At 41.6% G+C, this 19,697-nt stretch overlaps 1 protein-coding gene across 1 annotated transcript in view; it reads left to right on the top strand.

The window, feature by feature from the left end:
• MYO5C (myosin VC) overlaps positions 1-19,697 on the top strand; it is a 157,524-nt gene that overhangs the window by 90,357 nt on the left and 47,470 nt on the right. Inside the window, exons 17-22 of the mRNA XM_023539503.2 lie at positions 702-788; positions 1,322-1,433; positions 2,151-2,362; positions 17,004-17,169; positions 17,493-17,639; positions 19,155-19,319. Of these exons, the coding sequence (XP_023395271.1) occupies positions 702-788; positions 1,322-1,433; positions 2,151-2,362; positions 17,004-17,169; positions 17,493-17,639; positions 19,155-19,319 (889 nt within the window). The remainder of the gene's footprint in view (positions 1-701; positions 789-1,321; positions 1,434-2,150; positions 2,363-17,003; positions 17,170-17,492; positions 17,640-19,154; positions 19,320-19,697) is intronic.

Here is a 19,697-nt window from a genome sequence, read left to right as displayed (position 1 = left end):
AACATTAGCACAACTCCTTTGGCTGAGTCACCTTACCCTCAGTGTCAGACCAAGGGACTAGATTTAACAAAATAGTTTACAACTAAAGGTTATGCATCTGGAGAAACCAGAACATGGTTTATAGGAAGACTCTGTGTTTGCTTGTGGAAGAAAGGCTGAAAGGGAGCAAAGATTTGTCCTCAGACATTGTCTGAGGAGTTAGTCTGTTCCCTGGGTCCCCGAGGTCCAACACCCATGAGGAAGTTGAAGAGGGTCTCTGTTGGCTCACTAGAGCTTTCTGAAGGGGAAGAGCTGCCCATGCAGTGGTGAGTGTGTCTGGATCAGACCTAGGCCAGGGGGCTGCCTGCTGGGTGTTTTATAAAGAAAATTCAAGCATCAAGTAGGTGCTTGGATAATGAGCATGATGAACATTTCTTTCCACCATGGTTGTTTGAAGCTCAGCCCAAACAGCAGCTCCCCCACAAGTCTTTTCCTAGTCACCTCCATCAGAATCAGTTGCTTGTCTCCATATCCCCACTGCAGCTTTCTGAGCTGTTTCACAGGAGGTTTTTCACCTGACATCAGCAGTTATTTAAGTATTTGCTATGTGCCCAGCAACTGCCTCTTCTCTGGGAGCTCAGAGTCCACACAGGTGTGTCAGTTCTGCTTATGGCATATTCATTACTCTAACGGCTTAACAACATAAAGTTGTCTTCTTTAAGCTTTAACTCCAAAAGAATTGTTCAGCAGCTGCGAGCCTGTGGTATTCTGGAGACGATTCGCATTGGTGCCCAGAGCTACCCTTCCAGGTATGTTGCCAGTCCTTATTTTGGGGACAGAGTCTCCAACTTCAGGTCTGTGCTGAGCTCTATGAGTGTGACTGCCATGCCTTTTTGTCACACATTTCTGATGGCCCCAGGATTTGTCCCACTCTCATGTGTGAAGGTAAGAAGAGGGTGAAACACAGGCCATATGCAGAGATAGGCCGCAATCAGCACCACCCCACACCGCACTTCAGGGGCTAGTGATGGCTGCCCGTTGCCTCCACAGTGCTCCCAGGAAAGCGAGCTAGTGGCAGGGAAGAGGACAGTTGCTGGGCAGAGCATTAACAAAGACAATCCAGTAAGCAGACAGGTGTGCTCAGGGGGTGGTTTTGGTGGTGTCACAGGAGGGTGTGGGCCAAAGGTCAGGACCATCAGCAGCAGAACAGACCCCACCACGATCACCACCAGGCAGCAGTGGCTGACAGGGTGTGGGAGTCCACAGATGTGAAGAGCTTCCTCTTTGGCACGCCTCACTTAAATCCCTTTGTAGACTCCCGTTCATGTTTTTGGTTTTCCAGGTGGACATACATTGAGTTCTATAGTCGCTATGGTATCCTCATGACCAAGCAGGAGCTTTCCTTCAGTGATAAAAAAGAGGTGTGCAAAGTGGTTTTACACAGGCTCATCCAGGTCAGTCTACATGCCCTTCTGCAATCTCCCAAATACGTTTCTTCATCTTTATTTAGTGTCAGGAATGTAACTGTCCTGAATTGTGCCCCCAGCATCTGTGTGCGAAGGTGGTCAGAACAGACACCTCACTGGGGCGTGAGCTTCTGCAGCAAGAGGCTCCTTTCAGCACCCAAACTTGAACCCTGGCCCCCAGTGGCCTCCTGCTGCTTTTTTCTCCCAGAATCTAGTGAACACAGCCAGCAGTGCTGTCAGTGTTACACAATTACCAACGCAAGGGTGGCTGCACTTGTAGTACTCATGTGGGCTTTCATTTTTGCTGAAGTGATGAGTGATGGTAGAAAAAGAGATGGGAAATTATAATGGCCAGGAAGAGGGGGTGGTGAAGAGAACCCAAAATAAAGACAAAAAAAAAAAAAAAACCTTCCCAGGTTCTTCTACTGTATGTGGAAGCCACGTGAAAGAGGCCAAAGTGCTCCAGCAGCCCAGCTGAGAGTCACTGACCACACATACCCCTCTTTCCCACAGATGGAGACCTGAAAAAGTGCCTTAAACATACAAGTCAGCATATCAAATACTAGATCATAATCAGAATTGTTATGACCTGATATATGAAAATAACAAGGTTTTTGGCATCTTCAAATCTCTAAACATCTTTTGCAAATACTACAGAGAATCTGAAAGATTTTATTTCTGATTGTATCATTTTTTTTCTTCCAGGATTCCAATCAGTACCAGTTTGGTAAAACCAAAATTTTCTTCAGAGCAGGACAAGTGGCTTACTTAGAGAAACTCCGATTGGATAAACTGAGGCAGGGTTGTGTTGTGATACAAAAGCATATCCGTGGCTGGCTCCAGAGGAAAAAGTTCCTTCGAGAGAGACAAGCTGCCCTAATAATCCAGCAGTACTTCCGGGGTCAGCAAACTGTGAGGTATGCTGGAATTGAGGAAACCTGTTGCCGTTGAGTTGATTCTGACTCATACCAACCATATAGGACAAAGTAGAACTGCCCCATAGGGTTTCCATGGAGTGGTTGGTGAACTCAAACTGCCGACCTTTTGGTTAGCAGCTGTACTCTTAACCACTGCACCACCAGGGCTTCTTTGAAATTAAGGTAGATGTGTGGAATTATAGGGCTTTCTGTACTGACCATCTCCAAGGGAAAGGGCCTCTCAAGGACAAACAGCCTTTCCCTCTGAGACCTGAGGCACAGATGGGTGTGTAGGTCCCCTCCAGTGGCCACAAGCCTTGAGATGAGGTGTGCTCCTTGGGGACAGGAAGTGCTGACTCTGCCTGGTGAGCCTGTGTGTGCAGAAGAAACAAGCAGGACCCTGAAAGTAGCAAGCCCCTATCAGGGTATTGCCAAAGAGGGTTAGAATCCTTGATGTGACCAGGTAGAGGGACTGGGCCTCTTCCCAATGGAAGAGAAGTTGCCTGCATACATAGAGGCAGACCCTGCCAGAAGGGATCTGTGGCAAGGCCCTGCCAGCAAAGGAATCACAGAAAACCCTGGGTGGAAAAACTGTGCTGCACTGGAGCAGCCTGAGCAAAGGGCATGGCTAGGTGGAGTGTGTTGTATCAGCTGCATCCACTCCACCAGGAGCAGAGCCACCCTCACCGAGGGGTCCTGAGAGCCCACACCACGCTGAAGCCACTGAAGGGCCTTATGCACTGCACAGCTCTCTGCAGCTTCAGTGTGCCAGTGGGAGAGTGTGAGGGCCAGAGTTGCTGAAGAAGCCTTCCTAGGCTGGCCAGTGAGGCAGGCATTCTTCCAGATGAAGGACTTGTTTCTATATATCTGCCTTGACTCCATCCTCAGGGTGTATAAGGGTAGGTCAGGATGGCAGGTTTGAAGGGTCAGGCTATGTCTCTGAGCCTGGCCTTTCCCTGGGCTTGAGCCCTGACCTCTGGTGATGACTGGGCTTCATGTGGCCAGAGCACCACAATCTTCATCTCAGCACGTCCCAAGGCTTGCTTGCCCCCTCATGCTTCTGGGTTCAGTTAATAAAGCGTCTCTAGAAATTTTTTTTTTTTTTTAGGGCAGGAAACTCTAGAGTTATCTTCTGCCTGAAGCCCATGCCTCCCTTTTCTTTGGGAATCACCAAGGCTTGGTGGTTGATTCTACCTGCACTTGTATCTGTCCTATTCATTTCATTGTAGATAAAGTTTTATTGGAACACAGCCATGTCCCACTGGCCCATGCATGCCCTTGTTTAGGCCTTCATCACCATAGCCTTTCTCCTGTGCCTTTCTCTCCTATCTTCCTAAGCAGGGCCCTGACCGAGCTCCTGCTCTGCTCATGCCTTTAATTCTCCCTGTTTCCTACAAAAAGTATTCCATCCCATGGCATTCAAGGCCTTCTGTGGCATAGATGCACTCATATACGTAGAAGCTCCATGAGGACAGGGACCATATTTGTTTTGTTCCCCACTGCATCTAAACCTAGCACTTAGCACAGCAGCTGTCACTTCGTATGTGTCCCTTAAATATTTTTTCTTTGAATATAAAATGGTACTTGTCTATTTTTCTAAACTCTTTGGCCTCTAATTTTCTCCATGTCTCCTAAACTCTACCAATTCCAGACAGTTTCCCTTTTTCTGAATATTTATGTCACTGCTAGGTCTCCATGTCTTTGCTCCTGCTATTCCTTCATCCTGAAATGTCTTTTCCAGCCTTCACTGTCTACGCAAATCCTACTTCCTCATCAAGGGGCACTCACACGTCAGTTCTTCCCAAGCAGGAGGATTGTTCTTCTCCCTGTGCTCTTGCTTGCAGATCTATTTAGTAGTTATTTTTCCCTTTAACCTAGATGGCTGTTTATAAGTCTTTTTACTCCATGAGATCATAAACTCTGAAGGTAAGAACTTTGTCTTCATCATGAAAGACGAAAGGATATCCAAGATGCTCCTCGAACCCATATTAAGATTGATCCAAAAAGAAAATCACCAAGACATATTATTATCAAACTTGCCAAAACCAAAGATAAAGAGAAAATTTTAAAAGCAGCCAGGGATAAAAGAAAGGTCTCCTACAAAGGAGAACCAATAAGAATAAGTTCAGACTACTCAGCAGAAATCATGCAATCAAGAAGGCAATGGAATGACATATATAGAGCACTGAAGGAGAAAAACTGCCAGCCAAGGATCATATATCCAGCAAAACTCTCTCTCAAATATGAAGGTGAAATTAAACCATTTACAGATAAACACAAGCTTAGAGAATTTGTAAAAACCAAACCAAAGCCACAAGAAATATTAAAGGAAATTGGTCAGAAAATCAATAATATCAGATACCAGCGCAACACAAGGTCACCGAACAGAACATCCTGATATCAACTCAAATAGGGAAATCATAAAAACAAATTAAGATTAATTTTAAAAAGAAAACAATGCTCAAAACAGGGAATCATTGAAGTCAATATGTAAAAGACCACAGTAATCAAAAAGAGGGACTAAATACAGGAGGCATAGAACTTCCATATGGAGAGGGAAACAAGGCGATATACGACGATACAAGTTAGGTTTTTACTCAGAAAAATAGGGGTAAATACTAAGGTAACCACAAAGAGGTATAACAACTCCATAACTCAAAATCAAAACCAAGAAAAACATAACGACTCAGCAAACATAAATTCAACTACTATGAAAGTGAGGAACACACAATTTACAAAGAAAAAGTCTCAGCACAAAAAAGTAAGTGGAAAAATGAAATTGTCAACAACACACAAAAAAGGCATCAAAATGAGAGCACCAAACACATAAAATACTTGTCTATAATTACACTGAATGTAAATGGACTAAATGCACCAATAGAGACAGAGAGTCTCAGACTGGATAAAGAAACACAATCCATCTATATGCTGCCTACAAGAGACACACCTTAGACTTAGAGACACAAACAAACTAAAACTCAAAGGATGGAAAAAAAATATATCAAGCAAACAACAAGCAAAAAAGAGCAGAAGTAGCAATATTAATTTCTGACAAAATAGACTTTAAAGTTAAATCCACCACAAAGAATAAAGGACACTGCATAATGATTAAAGGGACAAGAGACCAGGAAGATATAACCGTATTAAATATTTATGCACCCAATGACAGGGCTGCAAGATACATAAAACAAACTTTAACAGAACAGAAAAGTGAGATAGACACCTCCACAATTATAGTAGGAGACTTCAACACACCACTTTCGGAGAAGGACAGGACATCCAGTAAGAAGCTCAATAGAGACACGGAAGACCTAATTGCTACAATCAACCAACTTGACCTCATTGACTTATACAGAACACTCCACCCAACAGCTGCAAAGCATACTTTCTTTTTCTAGCACACATGGGACATTCTCTAGAATAGACCACATATTAGGTCATAAAACAAACCTTTGCAGAATCCAAAACATCGAAATATTACAAAGCATCTTCTCAGACCACAAGGCCATAAAAGTGGAAATCAATAACAGAAAAATCAGGGAAAAGAAATCAAATACTTGGAAACTGAACAATACCCTGCTCAGAAAAGACTGGATTATAGAAAACATTAAGGAGGTAATAAAGAAATTCATAGAATCAATGAGAATGAAAACACTTCCTATCAAAACCTCTGGGACACAGCAAAAGCAGTGCTCAGAGGTCAATTTCTATTGATAAATGCACACATACATAAAGAAGAAAGAGCCAAAATCAGAGAACTGTCCCTACAACTTGAACAAACGGAAACCGAGCAACAAAAGAATCCATCAGGCACCAGAAGAAAACAAATAATAAAAATTAGAGCTGAACCAAATGAATTGGAGAACAGAAAAACAATTGGAAGAATTAACAAAGCCAAAAGCTGGTTCTTTGAAAAAATTAACAAAATTGATAAACCATTGGTCAGACTGACTAAAGAAATATAGGAAAGGAAACAAATAACCCGAATAAGAAACGAGATGGGCCACATCACAACAGACCCAAATGAAATTAAAAGAATCATATCGGATTATTATGAAAAATTATACTCTAAAAAATTTGCAAACCTAGAAGAAATGGATGAATTCCTGGAAAAACACTACCTACCTAAACTAACACAATCAGAAGTAGAACAACTAAACAGACCCATAACAAAAAAAGAGATTGAAAAGGTAATTGAAAAACTCCCAACAAAAAAAAAAAAGCCCTGGCCCGGACAGCTTCACTGCAGAGTTCTACCAAACTTTCAGAGAAGAGTTAACACCACTACTACTAAAGGTATTTCAAAGCATAGAAAATGATGGAATACTACCTAACTCATTCTATGAAGCCACCATATCCCTGATACCAAAACCAGGTAAAGACACCAAAAAAAAAGAAAATTACAGACCTATGTCCCTCATGAGCATAGATGCGAAAATCCTCAACAAAATTCTAGCCAATAGAATTCAACAACATATCAAAAAAATAATCCACCACGACCAAGTGGGATTTATACCTGGTATGCAAGGTTGGTTTAATATTAGAAAAACCATTAATGTAATCCACCATATAAATAAAACAAAAGACAAAAACCACATGATCTTATCAATTGATGCAGAAAAGGCATTTGACAAAGTCCAACACCCATTCATGATAAAAACTCTCAGCAAAACAGGAATTGAAGGAAAATTCCTCAACATAATCAAGGGCATCTATACAAAGCCAACAGCCAACATCATTCTAAATGGAGAGAGCCTGAAAGCATTTCCCTTGAGAACGGGAACCAGACAAGGATGCGGATGCCCTTTATCACCGCTCTTATTCAACAATGAATAAAAAAAAAAAAATTTTTTTTTTTTTATTCAACATTGTGCTAGAGGTCCTAGCCAGAGCAATTAGGCTAGACAAAGAAATAAAGGGCATTCAGATTGGCAAGGAAGAAGTAAAATTATCTCTATTTGCAGATGAGATGACCTTATACACAGAAAACCCTAAGGAATCCTCCAGAAAACTACTGAAACTAATAGAAGAGTTTGGCAGAGTCTCAGGTTAGAAGATAAACATACAAAAATCACTTGGATTCCTCTACATCAACAAAAAGAACATTGAAGAGGAAATCACCAAATCAATACCATTCACGGTAGCCCCCAAGAAGATAAAATACTTAGGAATAAATCTTACTAAAGATGTAAAAGAGCTATACGAAGAAAACTACAAAGTACTAGTACAAGAAACTAAAAGGGACCTACATAAGTGGAAAAACATACCTTGCTCATGGATAGGAAGACTTAACATAGTAAAAATGTCTATTCTACCAAAAGCCATCTATACATACAATGCACTTCCGATCCAAATTCCAATGTCATTTTTTAATGTGATGGAGAAACAAATCACCAACTTCATATGGAAGGGAAAGAAGCCTCGGATAAGCAAAGCATTACTGAAAAAGAAGAAGAAAGTGGGAGGCCTCACTCTACCTGATTTTAGAACATTATACAGCCACAGTAGTCAAAACAGCCTGGTACTGGTACAACAACAGGCATATAGACCAATGGAACAGAATTGAGAACCCAGATATAAATCCATCCACATATGAGCAGCTGATATTTGACAAAGGCCCAGTGTCAGTTAATTGGGGAAAAGATAGTCTTTTGAACAAATGGTGCTGGCATAACTGGATATCCATTTGCCAAAAAATGAAACAGGACCCATACCTCACACCATGCACAAAAACTAACTCCAAGTGGATCAAAGACCTAAACATAAAGGCTAAAATGATAAAGATCATGGAAGAAAAAATAGGGACAACATTAGGAGCCCTAATACAAGGCATAAACAGAATACAAAACATTACTAAAAATGATGAAGAGAAACCAAATAACTGGGAGCTCCTAAAAATCAGACACCTATGCTCATCTAAAACTTCACCAAAAGAGTAAAAAGACCACCTACAGATTGGGAAAAAATTTTCAGCTATGACATCTCCAACCAGCGCCTGATCTCTAAAATCTATATGATTCTGTTAAAACTCAATGACAAAAAGACAAGCAACCCAATCAAGAAGTGGGCAAAGGATATGAACACACACTTCACTAAAGAAGATATTCAGGCAGCTAACAGACACGTGAGAAAATGCTCTCGATCATTAGCCATTAGAGAAATGCAAATTAAACCTACGATGAGATTCCATCTCACTCCAACAAGGCTGGCATTAATCCAAAAAACACAAAATAATAAATGTTGGAGAGGCTGTGGAGAGATTGTAACTCTTATACACTGCTGGTGGGAATGTAAAATGGTACAACCATTTTGGAAATCTATCTGGCGTTTTCTTAAAAAGTTAGAACTGCCATACAACCCAGAAATCCCAATGCTCGGAATATACCCTAGAGAAATAAGAGCCTTTACACGAACAGATATATGCACACCCATGTTTATTGCAGCACTGTTTACGATAGCAAAAAGATGGAAGCAACCAAAGTGTCCATCAACAGATGAATGGGTAAATAAATTATGGTATATTCACACAATGGAATACTACGCATCGATAAAGAACAGTGCCGAATCTGTGGAACATTTCATAACATGGAGGAACCTGGAAGGCATTATGCTGAGTGAAGTTAGTCAGATGCAAAAGAACAGTTATTGTATAAGACCACGATTATAAGATCTTGAGAAACAGTATAAACTGAGAAGAACACATTCTTCTGTGGTTACGAGAGGAGGGAGGGAGGGGGTGGGAAAGGGTTATTTACTGATTAGCTAGTAGATAAGAACTACTTTAGGTGAAGGGAAGGACAATACTCAATACAGGGAAGGTCAGCTCAACTGGACTGGACCAAAAGCAAAGAAGTTTCCAGGATAAACTGAATGCTTCAAAGGTCAGCGGAGCAAGGGTGGGGGTTTGGGGACTATGGCTTAAGGGGACTTCTAAGTCAATTGGCAAAATAAATTCTATTATGAAAACATTCTGCATCCCACTTTGAAGTGTGGCGTCTGGGGTCTTAAATGCTAACAATTGGCCATCTAAGATGCATCAATTGGTCTCAACCCACCTGGATCAAAGGAGAATGAAGAACACCAAAGTCACACGATAACTATGAGCCCAAGAGACAGAAAGGGCCACATGAACTAGAGACTTACATCATCCTGAGACCAGAAGAACTAGATGGTGCCCGGCCACAACCGATGACTGCCCTGACAGGGAGCACAACAGAGAACTCCTGAGGGAGCAGGAGAACAGTGGGATGCAGACCCCAAATCCTCATAAAAAGACCAGACTTAATGGTCTGACTGAGACTAGAAGAATCCCGGCGGTCATGGTCCCCAAACCTTCTGTTGGCCCAGGACAGGAACCATTCCCGAAGACAACTCATCAGACATGGAAGGGACTGGACAATGGGTTGGAGAGAGATGCTGATGAAGAGTGAGCTACTTGTATCAGGTGGACACTCGAGACTGTGTTGGCATCTCCTGTCTGGAGGGGAGATGGGAGGGTAGAGAGGGTTAGAAACTGGCAAAACGGTCACGAAAGGAGAGACTGGAAGGAGGGAGCGGGCTGGCTCATTAGGGGGAGAGTAAATGGGAGTATGTAGTAAGGTGTATATTAGCATATATGTGTCAGGCTGACTTGATTTGTAAACTTTCACTTAAAGCACAATAAAAATTATTTAAAAAAAAAAAAGATCTTTTGTCTTCACCACCAGTCCTCTAGACAGGGATCAACAGGTTTTTTCTGTAAAGGATCAGATAGTAAGTACGTGGGACATACATATGGTCTCTGTTGCATCTACTCAGCTACCCACTGTGTCATGGCAGTTGTTGTCTTTAGCTGCTGTCAAGTCAGTTCTGCCTCATAGTGACCCTGTGTACAACAGAATGAAACACTGCCTGTTCCTGTGCCACCCTCACCATCGTTGCTATATTTGAACCCATTGTTGCAGCCACTGTGTCAGTCCATCTCGTTGAGGGTCTTCCTCTTTTTCACTGATCCCCTACTTTACCAACCATGATGTCCTTTTCCAGGCCCTGGTCCCATCTGATAAAATGTCCAAAGTAGGTGAGACAAAGTCTCTCTACCCTTGCTTCTAAGGAGCATTCTGGCTGTACTTCTTCCAAGACAGATTTGGTAGTCCATGGTATATTCAATATTCTTTACCAACACCATAATTCAAAGGCATCAATTATTCTTTGATATTCCTTATTCCTTGTCCAGCTTTTGCATGCATATGGGGTGATTGGAAATACCATGGCTTGGGTCAGGTGCACCTTAGTCCTCAAAATGGCATTTTTCCTTTTCAACACTTTAAAGAGGTCTTTTGCAGCAGATTTGCCCAATGCAATACTGCGTTTGATTTCTTGACTGCTGCTTTCATGAGCATTGGTTGTGGATCCAAACAAAACGAAATCCTTGACAACTTCTATACTTTCTCTGTTTATCATGCTGTTGCTTATTGGTCCAGTTGTGAGGATTTTTATTTTCTTTATGTTGAGGTATATCTATACTGAAGGCTGTAGTCTTTGATTTTCATCAGTAAGTGCTTTAAGTCCTCTTCACTTTCAGTGAGCGTGGTTGTGTTATCTGTATAACGCAGGCTGTTAATGAGTCTTTCTCCTATCCTGATGCCATGTTCTTCTTCATATAGTCCAGCTTCTTGGATTATTTGCTCAGCATGTAGGTTGAATAAGTATGGTGAAAGGATACAACCCTGACACACAACTTTCCTGACTTTAAACCACACAGTATCCCCTTGTTCTCTTTGAACAACTGCCTCTTGGTCTATGTACAGGTACCTCATAAGCACAATTAAGTGTTCCAGAATTCCCATTCTTTGCAATGTTATCCATAATTTGTTATGATCCACACAGTCGAATGCCTTTGCATAGTCAATAAAACACAGGTAAATATCTTTCTAGTATTCTCCGCTTTCAGCCAGGATCCATCTGACATCAGCAATGATATCCCTTGTTCCATGTCCTCTTTTGAATCCAGCTTGAGTTTCTGGCAGTTCCTTGTTGATATACTTCTGAAACTGCTTTTGAACGATTTTCAGCAAAATTTTACTTGCATATGATATTAATGATATTGTTCAATAATTTCTGCATTCTGTTGGATCACCTGTCTTTGGCATAAATATCCATAAATATGAATTTCTTCCAGTCTATTGGCCAGCTAGCTGTCTTCCAAATGTCTTGGTATAGATGAATGATCACCTCCCGTGGTGCATTCGTTTGTTAAAATGTCTCAATTGGTATTCCATCCATTCCTGGAACCTTGTTTTTTGCCAATTCCTTGAGTGCAGCTTGGACTTCTTCCTGCAGTATTATTGGTTCTTTTTTTTTTTTTTTTGTGCTTTAAGTGAAAGTTTACAGTTCAAGTTTCTCATATAAAAACTTATACACATATTGTTATGTGACTCAAGTTGCTCTCCCTGTGTGTGACAGCACACTCCTCCTTTCCACCCCAGATTTACTCTGTCCATTCAACCAGCTCCTGTCCCTTCCTGCCTTCTCATCTTACCTCCGGACAGGAGCTGCCCATTTAGTCTCATGTATCTACTTGAGCTAAGATGCACACTCTTCAGAAGTATCATTTTGTGTCTTGTAGTTCAGTCTAATCTTTCTCTGAAGAGTTGGCTTTGGGAATGGTTTTAGTATTGGGCTAACAGAGAGTCCAGGGGCCATGTCTTCCAGGGTCCTTCTAGACTCAGTCAGACCATTAAGTCTGGTCTTTTTACAAGAATTTGGGTTCTGCACCCCACTTTTCTCCTGCTCCATCAGGGACTCTCTGTTGTGTTTCCTGTCAGGGCAGTCATTGGTAATATCATTGCCTCCTGAAATGGTTGAGCGTTGACCAATTCTTTTAGGTACAGTGACTCTGTATCCTTTCCAACTTCTTTTGATGCTTCTTACCTCATTCAATATTTTGCCCATAAAATTCTTCAAAATTGCAACTTGAGGTTTGAATTTTTTTTGTTTAGTCCTTTCAGCTTGAGAAATGCTGAGCATGTTCTTCTCTTTTGATTTTCCAATTCCAGGTCTTTGCACATTTCGTTGTAATACTTTACTTTGTCTTCTTGAGCCACCCTTTGAAATCTTCTGTTTAGCTCTTTTACTCCATCATTTCTTCTGTTCTCTTTAGCTACTCTATGTCCAAGAGCAACTTTCAGAGTATCTTCTGACATTAATTTTTGTCTTTTCTTTCCTTTTTTTAATGACCTTTTGCTTTCTTCGTGCGTGATGTCTGCGATATCATCCCACAACTCATCTGGTCTTCAGTCATTAGAGTTCAGGGCATCAAATTTGTTCTTGAGGTGGTCTCCAAATTCAGGTGGGATATATTCAAGGTCATATTTTGGCTCTCACGGACTTGTTGTAATTTTCTCCAGCTTCAACTTGAAGTTGCATATGAGCAGTTGATAGTCTATTCTGCAGTCAGGTCTTGGCCTTGTTTTGACTGATGATATTGAGCTTCTTCATCGTCTCTTTCCACAGACATAATCAGTTTGATTCCTATGTATTCTATCTGGTGAGGTTCATGCATATAGTAGCCTTTTAAGTTGTTTTAAAAAAAAGGTATTTGCAATGAAGAAGTCTTTGGTCTTACAAAATTCTATCATGTGGTCTCCAGCATTGTTTCTATCACCAAGGCCCTATTTTGTTTCTTTTGTTTTTTAATTGTACTTTAGATCAAGTTTTATGGAGCAAACTAGTTTCTCATTAAACAACACCCATACTGCTTTGTGACACTGGTTGTCAACTCCGTTACATGCCAACCCTCTCCCCTTCTTGACCTTAGGTTTCCCGTTACCAGCTTTCCTGTCCCCTCCTGCCTTCTTGTCCTTGCCCCTGGGCTCGTGTGCTCATTTAGTCTCTTTTTGTTTTATGGGCCTGTCTACATCTTTGGCAGAATGGTGAACCTTAGGCATGACTTCATTACTGAGCTAAGAGGGTGTCCAGGGGCCATACTCTCAGGGTTTCTCCCATCTCTGTCAGACCTGTAAGTCTGGTCTTTTTGGGGGGAGGCGGGGAGTTAGAATTTGTTTGACATTTTTCCCCAGCTCTGTCCAGGACCCTCTATTGTGATCCCTGCCAGAGTAGTCAGTGATGGTAGCTGGGCACCATACAATTGTGCTGGACTCAGTCTGGAGGCTGTGGTAGTTGTAGTCCATCTGTCCTTTGGACTAATCTTTCCCTGTGTCTTTGATTTTCTTCATTCTCCCTCGGTCCAGACGGGGTGACACCAGTGGAGAATCTTAGGTGGCCGCTCAGAAGGTTTTAAGACCTCAGACGCTACTCACCGAAGTAGAATGTAGAACATTTTCTTTATAAAATATGTTATGCCCATTGAACTAGATATTCCCTGAGACCATGATCCCCACAGCCCTCAGCCCTGTAGTTTGGTCCCTCAGGGAGTTTGGATATATCTGCAGAGCTTCCATGACCTTGCCTTCGTCAGGTTGTGCTGGCTCCCCCAATATAATGTACTGTCTTACCCTTCACCAAAGTTACCACTTATCTATTGTCTGTTGTTGTTAGGTGCTGCCGAGTCAATTCTGGCTCACAGCGACCCTATGTACCACAGAACGAAACACTGCCCAGGTCCTGTGCCATGCTCGCAATTTTTGTTATGCCTGAGCCCATTGTTGCAGCGACTGTGTCAGTCCATCTTGTTGAGGGTCTTCCTCTATTGTCTGTTTAGTCTATTTAGTGTTTTTCCCTGTCCACCCCTCCCCCTCCCCCTCTTGTAACCATCAAAGATTATTTCTTTTTGTGTATAAAACATTATTTGCCTTTTCATGATTAACTTATTTCACTCAACTTAATGCCCTCTAGATTCATCCATGTGGTGAGATACTTCGCAGATTCATCATTGCTCTTTATCGTTGCGCAATATTCCGTTGTGTGCATGTACCATAGTTTGTTTATCCATCTATCTGTTGATGGGCATCTAGGTTGTTTCTATCTTTTTGCTATTGTGCACAATGCTGCAGTGAACATGGGTGTGTGTATGTCTATTCATGTGACAGCTCTGATTTCTCTCAGATGTATTCCTAGGAGTGAAATTGCTGGATCATATGGTATTTCTATTTCTAGCTTTTTAAGGAAGCACCATATGGTTTTCCAAAATGGTTGTACTATTTTGCATTCCCACCAGCAGTGCATAAGAGTTCCAGTTTCCCCACAGCCTCTCCAACATTTGTTGTTTTCTGTTTTTTGACTCGTACCAGTAATGCCGTGGTGAAGTGGTATCTCATTGTGGTTTTGATTTGCATTTCTCTAATGGCTGGTGATCTTGAGCATTTCCTCATGTGTCTGTTAGCTGCTTGAATGTCTTCTTTGGCAAAGTGTCTGTTCATTTCCTTTTCCCACTCTTTAATTGGATTATTTGTCTTTTTGTTGCAGAGGTGTTGGCTTTTCCTGTAGATTTTAGAGATTAAAACTTCGTCAGATTTGTCAAAGCTAAATACTCTTTTGGTGGATTCCTTTGATAAGCGTGTTTACTTTTTAGAAGATCCCAGTTATCTAGCTTATCTTCTGGAGTTTGCGTGTTTTTATGGTTTGTATCTGTTAATGCCATGTATTAGGGCCTCTAGCATTGATCCTATTTTTTCTTTTATGATCTTTATACTTTTTGGTTTTCTATTTAGGTTTTTGATCCATTTTGAATTAGTTTTTGTGTATGGTGTGAGGCACGGGTCCTGTTTCATTTTTTTGCAGGTGGACATCCAGTTTTGCCAACACCATTTTTTAAAAAGACTGTCTTCCCCATTTGATGGACTTTGGACCCTTGTTGAAGATCAGTGACCGTAGGTTGGTGGATTTATACCTGGGTTCTCAACTCTGTTCCACTGGTCAATGTATCTGTTGTTGTGCCAGTACCAGCATGGTTTGACTACCGTAGCTGTATGGTAGGTTCTGAGGTCAGGCAGTGCAAGGCCTCCTACTCTATTCTTTTTCTTCTATAGTGCTTTACTTATCTGTAGTCTCTTTCCTTTCTATATAAAGTTAATGGTTAGTTTTTCTATCTCATTAAAGAATGCTGTTGGTATTTGGATCAGGATTGCATTGTATTTGTAGATTGCTTTGACATTTTCACAGTGTTGAGTCTACCTATCCATGAACATGGTATCTTTTTCCATTTATGTAGATCTCTTTTGGTTTCCATGCAGTTGTGTTTTGTAGTTTTCTTTGTATAGGTCTTTTACATCCCTGGTTAGATTTATTCCTAAGTATTTTATTTTTTAGGAGCCATTATCCACTTTATTATAAATGGTATTGTTTTCCTGATATCCTTTTCGTTGTTGACCTTATTGGTGTATAGGAATCCAACTGGTTTTTGTATGTTTATCTTATATCCTGCTACTCTGCTGAATCTATTAGTTTCAGTAGTTTACTTGTGGAGTCTTTTGGGTTTTCCATGTGCAGTATCATATCATCCACAAATAGGGACAGTTTTACTTCTTCCTTACTAATTTGGATACGCTTTATTTCTTTTTCTTGACCAAGGCCATATTTTTCAAATACTGATCCTTCTTTGTTTTCAGCTTTTGCATTCTAATCACCAGTAATTATCAATGCATCTTGATTACATGTTTGGTCAAGTTCAGACCACAGAAATTGGTAAAAATCTTCAGTTAGTAAAAAATCATCTTTGGCATTAGTGGTTGTTGTGTAAATTTGAATAACAGTCATATTAATTGGTCTTCTTTGTAGGCACATAGATATTATCCTATCACTGACAGTGTTGTACTTCAGAATAGCTCTTGAAATGCTCTTGTGGATGGTGAATATGACGCCATTCCTCCTCCTCATTCCCAACATAGTAGACCATATGATTGTCTGATTCAAAATGGCCAATACCCGCCCATTTCAGCTTACTAATGCCTAGAATACTGATCTTTATGCATTCCATTTCATTTTTGATGACTTCTAATTTTCCTAGATTCATTCTTCATAAATCCACATTCCAATTATTAATGGATGTTTGCAACTGTTTCTTCTCATTCTGAGTCGTGCTGCATCAGCAGCAAAGGTCCCAAGAGCTTTATCCATCCACGTCATTAAGGTGGGCTCTATTTTGAAGAGGCAGCTCTTCCACAGTCGTATTTTGAGTACCTTCCAACCTGAGGGGGTCATCTTCCTGCATTAGATGCATGAAAGTAGCCATGGACAATATGTAAATAACATGTATGGCTGTGTTCCGATAAAACTTTATCTACAAAAACAGCAGGCTGGATTTGGCCCACAGGCCTTCGTTTGGCAGTGTTTGACCTAGAGCCCCCAGCATGATTGCTCACCTGAATGAATGAACAAGTACAATGATAATGAACAGTCTTATTTTCACCATCTCTGTGGGTATATGAGTGAAGGTAGATCAGTGAGCTCAAATATGAAGAATCTGACAGTTCCCACGTGGCTCCCCTTGGCTGGAGTGGATATCATTCAGAGTGAAAAGGACAGGTAAAGGAAAGATGATCAGCCTTGAATAGGCATTAAAATAAACGACTGACTGGATTTTATATGAGGCATACAAACACTTGAATATTTCTTAGTAAAAAAGATGCTACTCACATTTGTAATTTTGCAGTGGAAGTTGTTGTGAGGATAACAAACTCACTCTGTATTATTTTTAACCAAGGAAAGCTATTACTGCAACGGCCTTAAAAGAAGCGTGGGCAGCCATCATCATTCAGAAGTACTGTCGTGGATATCTTGTTCGCAATTTGTACCAGCTTATTCGTATGGCCATCATTGCGATCCAGGCCTACACCCGGGGATTCCTGGCAAGGAAGCAATATCAAAAGGTATGGCCAAGACCACATGCTTTCTTGGGACATGGGATTCCCAGTTCCCGTGTTATTTTTTTCTGCCTGTGGTGAGATGATTTTCCTGCGTGAAGACCTCCCTGGAGAGGTGGGAGTTCTGGTATGTGAGTGTCTGTTTGTACATGCCTGATACAAGTATGTTTTGGTTATTGCTTTAAAAGTTCCGGTGTAATAGGATCAATTACAAGGATCCCACACTTTACAGTGGGAATATTTTGGAAGTTGCACCTTCCAGCGTTGAAGTAGTTGATGAGAGGAGCAGTGGAGACCCCATTTTCAGTTCACAAAATCTTGTTTTAAAGATGCTTGAGGAACATAAGGCTGTGATCCTTCAGAAACATGCCCGGGCATGGCTGGCCAGACGCAGATTCCAGAATATCCGGAGATTTGTGCTAAACATTCAGCTTACTTATAGGGTCCAGTGTTTGCAGAAAAAGTTGGAAGATCAGGTAGGCATTAATCATGCTTCTTTTACATATACTTTTTCTAACAGTTTATACTGTTCTGGGCTAGTTCTTTAGCTGTGCTGTTAAGATTTGTGCCTGTGTTAAAAGGTTTAAACAGCTCACATGAACCACCGGAGCTAGAAAACAGAAGCACACAGGAAAGGGCTGCCACATAAGATTGTGTAAGCTGTTAACTGAACAAGGGCTCCTGCCCAAGAGGGAAAATGAGGGCTGAGATCCAGCCTGAGCTCTGCTTGCCAAGCCCTATGCCCTGGTATGAGCTGTGCCACCTTGTCTGTATGCCAAGCAATGCTCTCTCAGGGCTGGGGATGGGAGTGGGGGGTGGGGGCAGTGGGCGGTGCCATGTTTTAATTTGCCCAAAGGTGGCCATATAGTCTAGCTGCAGCTCTGCCTAATTTGGGAAGATTCCCAACATAGTTCCCACTGGTTGGAGAAAACCCATGTGCTCTCAGCGGGTAGGAAGGGCTGTTAAAATCCTGAGAAGAATATTCAGTGTCCAGACCTATAAAACTCACTCCTGGGCCTCCCTCAAATAATACCAACCTTCTCTAAAGGTTAACTTTAAACTTTGATCTGAGCTATGCCATGTCTTTGTTAGCTGCTGTCAAGTTGGTCCTTGACTCACAGTGACCCCATGTACAACAAAACGAATGTTTCCCAGTCCTGCGCCATCCCCATGATTGGTTGCACATTGGAGCATTATGATCCTTAGGGTATTCATTGGCTGATTTTTCAGAAGTAGATTTCCAGCCCTTTCTTTCTAGTCTATCCTTGTCTGGAAGCTCTGCTGAAACCTATTCAGCATCGTAGCAACACACAAGCTTCCACTGACAGACACAAGATGACTGCTCATGGTGTGTTGTCTGGGAATCGAATCCATGTCTCCTGCATTGAAGGTGTAAATTCTACCACTGAACCTCATAAGCTATGCCATGTCGTTGTTGTTAGGTGCCATTGAGTTGGTTCTGACTCATAGTGACCCTATGTACAACAGAACAAAACACAGCCCAGCTCTGCGCCATCCTCACAATCATTGCTATGTTTGAGCACACCGTTGCAGCCACTGTGTCAGCCCATCTTATTGAAGGTCTTCCTATTTTTTGCTGACCTTCTACTTTACCAAGCTTTAATGAATAAATGCATGTACCACAAACAAACTTGGATTTTGTAGCAATTTCCCCTAATTGTGCTATTGTATATAACAGTCTTGCATGTTATATAGCTCCTACAGAGCAGCATTAGATGCCTGAGCTCCATTCTAGGGTTGTCCTGGAGTCCCAGTCTTAGACTGGCCCCACACTAAAATCTTATCAGAAGTACATTTACCCGACAAGATCTGCCTCCCTATTTGATGACGAGGCTAATCAATGCCAAAACATGATCCGTGTAAATAAACCTCTGATATATTTAGAGGTCTTGTTAAAGATTCTAAGAAGTTAACGGAACAGCTTCTTTATTTTGAGTAAGCTCTAACCATCTGACGTCTCTTGTCTTTAGAACAAAGAGAGCCATGGGTTGGTAGAGAAGCTGACCAGCCTGGCTGCTCTTCGGGCCAGTGACATGGAGAAGATTCAGAAACTGGAACTGGAACTGGAAAGAGCAGCCACCCACAGGCAAAACTATGAGGAGAAGGGGAAGAGATACAAGGACACTGTGGAAGAGGTCAGGGGCTGGTTTTGTGAATATGGGAATGCATTGTGACTCTTTCCAGGGGAGAGATGAGGTTGCTATGCTCATCTCTACAGATTTAAAGCAGATTTCTATAGAGCAAATCAGACTTTGGTGTTGACTTCCATTGCCAAAGGAGAGAGATCAGAAGACCGGTCTGGGGGAGGATGAGTTCTTAAAGAAGTGCAGCAAATATTGCCTTCTCCTTTGAACTTTTGCAAAAGCTGAAAGGCCTGAGAAGGACCCCTGGCTGGCTGCTTCCCAGGCTTCCAGGATACCCTTGGTCCCGGTTGCTTGTCCACAATGTCTGCACCCTAGAAGCATCTTTCCCAGAAGAGCAGTGCAAGCCTTTGGGAGGTCTTCATCTCTGTG

Source organism: Loxodonta africana, chromosome 12, assembly GCF_030014295.1.
Source record: "Loxodonta africana isolate mLoxAfr1 chromosome 12, mLoxAfr1.hap2, whole genome shotgun sequence".
NCBI lineage: Eukaryota > Metazoa > Chordata > Mammalia > Proboscidea > Elephantidae > Loxodonta > Loxodonta africana.
Note: the sequence above shows the minus strand (reverse complement) of the source record. Positions and strands in the feature narration are given on the sequence as shown.